This window comes from Peromyscus eremicus, chromosome 7, assembly GCF_949786415.1.
Source record: "Peromyscus eremicus chromosome 7, PerEre_H2_v1, whole genome shotgun sequence".
NCBI lineage: Eukaryota > Metazoa > Chordata > Mammalia > Rodentia > Cricetidae > Peromyscus > Peromyscus eremicus.
The window spans coordinates 34,356,061-34,364,403 of NC_081422.1; the positions used below are offsets into that span (position 1 = coordinate 34,356,061).

At 38.9% G+C, this 8,343-nt stretch overlaps 1 protein-coding gene across 2 annotated transcripts; it reads left to right on the top strand.

The window, feature by feature from the left end:
- The first annotated feature begins 4,585 nt into the window (after nt 1-4,585).
- Nucleotides 4,586-7,047, top strand: Tmem225 (transmembrane protein 225). Of its 2 annotated transcripts, none has more exons than XM_059266840.1 (4): nt 4,586-4,983; nt 5,547-5,693; nt 5,960-6,094; nt 6,797-7,047. In XM_059266840.1, the coding sequence occupies exons 1-4, from the start codon at nt 4,803-4,805 to the stop codon at nt 7,024-7,026; spliced, it is 693 nt and encodes a 230-aa protein (XP_059122823.1). In that variant the 5' UTR covers nt 4,586-4,802; the 3' UTR covers nt 7,027-7,047. The 2 variants fall into 2 exon arrangements, with proteins under 2 accessions (XP_059122823.1, XP_059122824.1); XM_059266841.1 differs by having other exon boundaries at nt 5,981-6,094.
- Nucleotides 7,048-8,343: the final 1,296 nt, after the last annotated feature.

Below are 8,343 nucleotides of genomic sequence, written 5' to 3' on the forward strand. Positions count from 1 at the left end.
GAGATACACATGCCGGGCGGTGGTGGCGCACGCCTTTAATACCAGCACTCGGGAGGCAGAGCTAGGCAGATCTCTGTGAGTTCGAGGCCAGCCTGGACTACCAAGTGAGTCCCAGGAAAGGCGCAAAGCTACACAGAGAAACCCTGTCTCGAAAAACCAAAAAAAAAATAAAAAATAAATAAAAATAAAAAATAAAGAGATACACAAAAATATGCTGCTATTAACAGTAGTCATTTCTTCTAGGGAAGAAAACAGTGAGAAAATAAAACCATCTAATTCCTCAGACTCCATATTATTTCAGAATACATTGCCATACAATATGTGAATGTGAACATGACAAGTATATTACAGGAAAACATTAATACAAACTTGATACAATGGACTGTGGTTATATTAATATTGTTAATTAATATTGTTTCTAATGGCTCATGCTATCAACTACATGTAATATGAACATTTTTATTACATCTGTATTTGAAATGTATGCATATAAACAGAAATGGGAAAATAATATGCAAAAGGAAATTGGTTGCCTCAGCAAAACAGTATTTTTATAGCTTTTTAAAAATTTCTTATATCCTATTACTCTGATAATTTTTCTTGTTAGTGGTGATTTTCATTACTTTACACTGCTCAATATCTAGAGTTCTGTGTTTTTCAGTAAAGATAATTTTTTGTCAGGTACTCACCAACTAGAGTTTACTGTTTCAGAATTTCATAGGTACTGTATTTACATCAATTTTCACCATTCTCTCCCCCTCCAATTTCTCCTATGGCCCCCCTCCTCTCAAATTCATGACCTCTTCTTCTATACTTCTTACTGTACACACACACACACACACACACACACACACACTATATATATAAATACAGCCTAATGAGGCCATTTGGTGTTACTCATATGTATATGTTGAGAACTGGTATCTTAAGATTGGGTAACTTATCAGAGGGTTCACCCCTGGAAAAGATCAGGTCTCCTTCTCTCAGCAGCTATTAATTGCCTATAGCTCTCCATCTCGAGATGGAAAACCTTGTAAGGTTTTCCCCATCCACACTGAGATGTCAACTCATTGTGAAGGTCTTGTTTGGGGAATCATATTATTGAGAGGTCATGGGTGCAGCTTTTCTGTGATATATAGAAGACACCATCTCACAGCAGACACACTGATCCTCTAGCTCTTAGGCACTTTCTGTCACATTTTCCATAATGTTCCCCAAACCTGAGGTGTGGTTGTGTTGTAGATATATCAACTTAGGGTGAGCATTCCATAATCAGTTGTTCTTGGCATTTTGGTCAGTTGTAATTTCTATAATGATCTCCATCTGCTAAAAAGAAAAAAAGAAGGAGGAGGAAGAAGAGGAGGAGGAGAAGAAGGAGAAGGAGAAGGAGAAGGAGAAAAGAAGAAGAAGAAGAAGAAGAAGAAGAAGAAGAAGAAGAAGAAGAAGAAGAAGAAGAAGAAGTTTATTTGATGAGAGGTGAGAGCTCCCTGTGTCTTTGAGTGTAAGAATAGGTATTTAGAATGCAGTTTAAGCAAAGTGACAGTAGCAGGTTCTCTTTAGGGTCCCTGACCTCACCAGACACAGAAAATTGGCTAGGTTTATAGTACCAGCCATGAACTCCCTTCTGCCAAGTGGACTTGAAGTCCACTTAAATAGCTGTTGGCTGTCCTCAGGGTAGAAGTTCCACTACTGCACATTGAGGAGTATCTTGCCAAGCTACTCACTTAAATAGCTGTTGGCTGTTCTCAGGGTAGAAGTTCCACTACTGCACATTGAGGAGTATCTTGCCAAGCTACTCATTGTTGAGGTTCACAGATTTTATAGTGAAATAGGATTGTTGATTTCTTTAAACACAAGAGTGTCAGTTTGAATAATGCCTTCAGACACTACGAGAGTTAGTTCTCAGGGTAGAAGCTTCCAGAGGGATATCTTTTAATCAAATGTCACAGTAATTCAAAGCAGTCATCAAAAATATTTTATCCCCCGAGTTTTATCCTACATTTCTTCTGGTACAACAGCCTAGAAAATAATGTCTTTGTGAAAGCCAAGGATAAGGTAGAGGACCACACTGAGGAATGAGAAAAGAAGGAAAAAATAAATGGGAAATAGAAATGAGAGAAAAAAACTCACATGAAAAAATATAAATGGCCAATAAATATATGGGGGGGGGGGCAACATCTTTAGCAATGAAGCAAGTGCAAATCCAAACTCTGCAGAGATTTCATTTCACCACAGTCAGAATGGGCATCTGCAAAGGACAAATAATAGTAGGAGTCCAGGAAAGGGGCCTAGAGAGATGACTCAGCATCTAAAAACAGTGGCCAACCAATACCTGATTTGACTCAAGGCCTACTCCATGAGATGAAACCAATACCTGAGACTGCTTTGGTGACTAAGAACCAGAGACAAGATAGTCCAGGAACCTAGAGTAAAACCAAATAAAAAATGGTAGTGAGTGGCTTCCTGATAACCTTCTGCTAGACTCATAGCCCAGCGCTTTGCTCAGCCACCACCGGAGAAGCTTCCTCCTGTGGCAGATGGGAGAAAATACAGAGACCCATATCCAGATATTATACAGAGAATGGGACCTTGGAGCACTCAGCCCTAAATGGGATGTCTTCATTCTAACCCTCCCCGTAGAGCTCAGGGAACCCTGCAGAAGAGGAAGTGGGAATGGAGAACACCGAGGAAATGAGGTCATCTAAATAAACAGGATCCAGGCACACATCAGCTCACAGAAACTGAGGCAGCAAGCACAGGGCCTTAACAGGTCTGCAACGGATGGAGTCCTACAGCCTGAAAGGAGAAGTGAACTCAAGCCCCCATCCTTAACTCAGAAGCAATTTCCAATTGGTAACCACTTGCAAATAAAAATTTAGCTTCCTCCAAAGGAATCTCACTGGGAAAACAAACTACTCATAAGGGTGGGTTGCCTGCCCAGCAGTAGACGGCCAACAGCGAACAAGCTCAGTGGCATCATTGGAAGTCCCTTGTCCCATGTCATGTTAGAACTGTTCTATATTTGGGGATTTTTTATCTAATTTTGTTGTTGTTGTTTTTATTTTTATTTTGGAAGTTTCTCGTCTCATGACATGTTACGGCTTTTCTGTATTTTGGGTTTTTTATCTTATTTTGTTGTTGTTGTTTTTATTTTTATTTTGGAAGTTTCTTGTCTCATTACATGTTAGGGCTTTTCTGTATTTTGGAGTTTTTTCATCTTATTTTTTATTTTTTTGTTTTTGTTTTCATTTTATTTATATATTTTTCTCTCTTTTTATACTACAGGTCCTTTGCATATATATTATGGCTTTCAGTTTACTGTTTTTATGGGGTTCCTGAATGTGGGAAGAAGTGTGTCTCTATGTCTATATCTGTTCCTTGTGCCTTTTCTTCGCCTCTTTTCCTTGTTTGTTTATTTTATCCTTTCCCAGTGTGTTGGTTTTTATTTTATTCTATTTTAATTATCCCCTAGAAACCTGTATGTTTTCTAATAAAAGACAGAAAAGGAATAGATCCAATGGGAGGGGATGTGAGGAGAAACTAGGAAGAGTAGAGGGAAGGGAAGACATAATCAGGACGTATTATGTAAGAAAAAAAATCTATTTTCTTTTTTTTAATTTAAAAAAATTTCTTTGCTTTTACATATCAACCCCTGTTCCACCTCCAAAAGGGAAACAGAAAAGATGTACGCACGCCTTTATGTGCTGCCTAATTTTATGTTGCCATGTCTAACTTTGATATGATAGTTTTTGCTTCATCTATTATATTTTGTCATGTTTGGTTGCTTGTTCTTTACTAATGGAAACATTAGGGGAGTGGATTCTAAGGGGAGAGGGGTGGGGAGTAACTGGGAGGAGAAGAGGCAGGAAAACTATAATCAGGATACAGTGTATGAGAAAAGAATATTTTCAATAAAAGGAAAAAATGGGGGGAAAAAACAGAAGGATAAGTATTTGGAGACAGTTTTCTTGGCTCCCAGGAAAAGGCATTTAAGGAGTTTTTGAACATCCCTCTGGATCCAAACCTAATGCATACCATAGTTTTTTCTCCTCAAGGACTCCACAAAATGTTTTCTCCGTCAAGTTACAAAGGCAATTCTGACAAGAAATGATTCTTACATCTTATGGAAGATAGTGGACTGAAATGACCCAGTATACCAGAACTTTTTTTTTTTTTTTTGAGATTCAGAGCTTTAGTCTCTCCAGAAGCCTAATTAAATAGGCTTCTTTGAGAAACCACATTGAAGACCTGAGTTTATACAACACACCCAAAATTTCTAATGGGCATTCCCTTTTGTGCTGCCAATTAACTGAGCACTTATCCAAAAGACCTGGGGATTGTCTGCTTCACAGACTCCACCCAGTGTCAACTAACCCCAGCACACATAGTTCTGACTGCAATATGGAACTCCTTTAGTTACACCTGTCAAACACCTTTAAAGTCCGTTTCTGATATCTCTTTCTATGATATCAGACTTTGCCACATGCAGCTCTCTCAAAGAACCTTTGCACAGCTTGGTTGCTCCTATGCCTTATGTTCCAAGGTCAAGGGTCAAACCAACAGACAAAGGATTCCACGGTAGTTTGTTGCTCTGACAACAGTCTGCCCTTTATATAAGAATGGTAAAGGGAGGAAGTCATCTTTTCTGCTCTACAGGTTACTTCAGCTTTTGCCTCTGTTGATGTCTGTGGCAACACCTCTGCAGTCAGTGAACACTCAGATTTTGTCCTTCTTCCTGTGACTGATCAAAGAAAGACATGTGAAACATTGGTGATAGTCTCCGATAGAAATTTTTATCCACAATGATGCATCTCCCAAACAGAAGTATCCAGAGTGTCAACATAGTCTTCTCCTCTGGGGCCATACTCATGTTGGTGGTAGGATTAATCATGGAAAACTGGGTGGAACTGATTCCCAAAATAAGAAAGGATAAGACTACCCACAGTCCATGGCTGGGTTGCTGTCCTGCTTTTTGGCCTGAAGGTCAGAACTATACTATGGAAAGTAGTGGGTGGAGAGGAAATTTTCATGGTTCCTTTGACTTCCATCATCTGATCAATTTACCCATTATTCCTGGGAGCAACTTTCTCAGGCCACAGTAAATCCATTTGCAAACATAACGTAGTGGAGGAAAACTAAAATTTCACCATTTAGATTTTGGGAGAAAATATTAGGATCTCACTTGTTTAAGCACTGGACTTTTGATAAAACTGGTAAGTAGCAGTAGGGTTACCAGCACAACTGGACATGAGGGGTATGACAAAAATGACTAGCCAAAAGGCAAATGGATTTTAGCATCCCTAAGAGAGAGTGGGTGGATTAAGGTATTTAACCTGTGAGTTATGAAAGAGCTTATAAAAGCACTAAGTTTCTGCTGGGTCTCTCAGCTGTCTCAAGCACACTGCCTCTTTATTCTTTACTCCTTTTCCCTCTTTTGCATTCTGACTTTTTTAGATCCTCATGAAAGTTTGACCTCGACAGTTGTGGAAATGAGTCTAGAAGAAATACCTTGCCATTCTCTCAATACAGCTTCTGTTTCCCAACAGATAGCCTGGGGACGATCAGTAGCATGATGAGGATGAGTCTCAACATATCCATCTATCTTAATTTGATCATAGGTCTGCAATTCACCTCTATGATTTCTCAAAATAAGTGTATGCACCTCCTAATTGGTTTCCTGAGTTTCTTCACAGGTAACAACTTCCTGGCTCCACTGGTATAGATGGAAGTTGCAATGGGCTTGTAGGTTCCACCTGTAATCCTTAAATAGCTAGTCTTTCCAATTCTCTGATTCAAGGGTATATATTGTTTCTGAGTTAGATCTGTCACTAACTTATGATCACTCTATGAAATGGCTGTCCTGGAAGTGACAGTTTGGGAAGTAAGGTGAATGGGGGTGAAGATGTGACTAATGAGTTTAAATTTCTTGAGAAAAAAATTTTTTTATTTTGGACAATAGGTTGCCTTTTGTTCTATGCAGTCACTGTGTATCATCACAAGCTAAATAAAGGTCAACAAACATACTTTGTTGCTTACAAGGTCAAATGGATCGCTTTCACTGTCTACTTAGCCATCGCACTCTTCCTTACCTGTGGTGAGTATCTCCAGGGCACTAAAAGAGAGATAGAAGTCAGTGAATCCATACAGAGTAAAGTACAAAATAATGAAAATGGAGAATCGAGGAGAAGAGGCCAAACCCATGCTTTAAAAGGTGAAAAAAAATCAGCTGGACAATCTAAATACAGTTCTTAGAAGCAGAAAGCTGAAATTGGACATGGTAGGCTATCCCTGCCTCTAAGAGCACTCCTCGTCTTCTCCTTTTCAATATTTTTAGTACTTTACAACTTCAAGGGAGAGATAAACCATGAAGGTCACCACCAAGGACAGTGGCTGAGAACAAGGTTCAATTATGTTAGAGGGCCAGGGAGCCAAGGAAAAGCGCATGGTGCCAAAGCAGTTACAAGACAGGCAGTGTCAAAGCTGATATGAGAGGGACCCACCAAGACAAGGGGTCCCCTTCTCCTTCTCCTGGGGAGTCTTTAAAATTTCATAAGAATTGCACCTCCTCAAAGAACCCATATCAAAGCACATCTTCATTCAGAATGAACCCTCCACAGGTTACTGTGGATAATTCCACTCCCTCTAACTAAATCATTCTTCTCCAGGATGACTACAGATAGGAGCTGGGAAGCATTCACAAGGCTCAGTGGTCAGAGTCTTCTAAGAATTTGGAAGGAAGTGGTCCCACACCTCTGCACAGTACACTAATCCTGCTCCCTTGTGTCTCTGTCCCTAGGTATCTTCTGTTTCATGCAGTGCACAGATAAATGTGCCTGCCTGAAATTCTGTATACCATCCAGCGAAGTTAGTAGCAGAAGACTGTCTGGGAGTTCAATCCAAGTTATTTCATTTCCAGAGCGCACCACAATGCCTCGGAGCATTGTCCATGTGCACTCCATGACCTCAAAGGATGATACCCTGCACAAACCACATGTACAATCACGTCGTGTAACCTGGGCTCTATGACGTAGCAGTGTGTGTGTGTGTGTGTGTCTCCAATAATTTCATCTGTGTATGGCATTATGAATATGTATGAATGCATTGAGGTCAATGAAAATATTCCAAAAATGTCACTTTTTAAATCTTGGTCTGATAAACCATTAATTTCCTCTATATTTGTTATCGATGCAAAAACTCTAAATAAATCATATTTGCTGCACCGTTAACTCTATAACAGTATAGAATATTTTTTGTTTTATTGTGTAATATTTTGAACATACTGATGGGAAGACAAAGCAATATGATAAACACCTGTAAATACATCACTCCATTTTATGAAATTTTAACATTACATCCTTTCTTATTATTTCCACTATTTCTACTGGGAGTTTTTTTTTTTTTATTCAAACTGTCATTCCTCTAGACATTTTCCTAATCTCATCTTTATTTACTATGATAAAAACACTTTTCAGGATGGCTTGCTGGTGATTTTACATCATGAACTCATTTCTACCTCAATGCCTCTGGATAAATGATGTCCAACTAACCTTTCAGGTGTTTGGAGAAATTGTATAGGTATAGGACACAGTGGCAAACATAAGCTAGGACAGAACCAGGAGGAAAAACAAGAGGAAGTTTATTACCTCTGTGAATCAGTAGCTATTCAGTTTTCCTATAGCAATGTGGCAACATCACATAATAGGTCAATGATGGCAGCGATTCCTGTTAAGAGTAAGCATGCAAACATGAACTAAACTTCCCTAAAGATGCTTCTCCTGTGTTAAAAGCAGGCTTCCACCAGGTAGCTAGAGCATCACATTATGTTGGTGGAGATACAGACTTTTAAGACAAGCACTAAACTGTTTGGGGCTATTGTACACCCCCATTAATCACTAGTTACACCAATGTTTGTATCAAGCTTAACATTTTTGAGACTATAAGGCAAATCTCACACAACATATTAGTAAGTTACTTATAAAACATGATATACAATGAATAACTCAAATGTCTTGTCATACATATATGTATGTATCTTTATAATACGTATTTATATATGTATTTTTAAACAAATTTCTTGAGAAGCCTTGTGGAAAAAGCATTGGTGTGTTTCTCCTTGTTCTCTACAGTCTGCAGCACCAACCAATTGACTAAACATCCTTTTTCCCCGTTTCCCAACTCATTCTTACAGAGTCTCTCAAATAGATCTCAAACTGTATGCTCTCATACTCTCTCTAGCCATTTGAAAAGCAGGCTATCAACAGGAGTGTAAAACAGCAGCTCTCTGTAGACATGTTTGAAACAAGTTCGTTAGCCTCTGAGCACTGCTGACTGTTGTTTGTCTTC

Excerpts from the sequence above, each read along its gene's own strand:
- Tmem225 (XM_059266840.1), top strand. The coding sequence starts at position 4,803 with ATGATGCATCTCCCAAACAGAAGTATCCAGAGTGTCAACATAGTCTTC. Across the intron at positions 4,984-5,546 it reads TCCTGCTTTTTGGCCTGAAG|ATAGCCTGGGGACGATCAGT; the intron begins GTCAGAACTATA and ends GTTTCCCAACAG. Across the intron at positions 6,095-6,796 it reads CGCACTCTTCCTTACCTGTG|GTATCTTCTGTTTCATGCAG; the intron begins GTGAGTATCTCC and ends CTCTGTCCCTAG.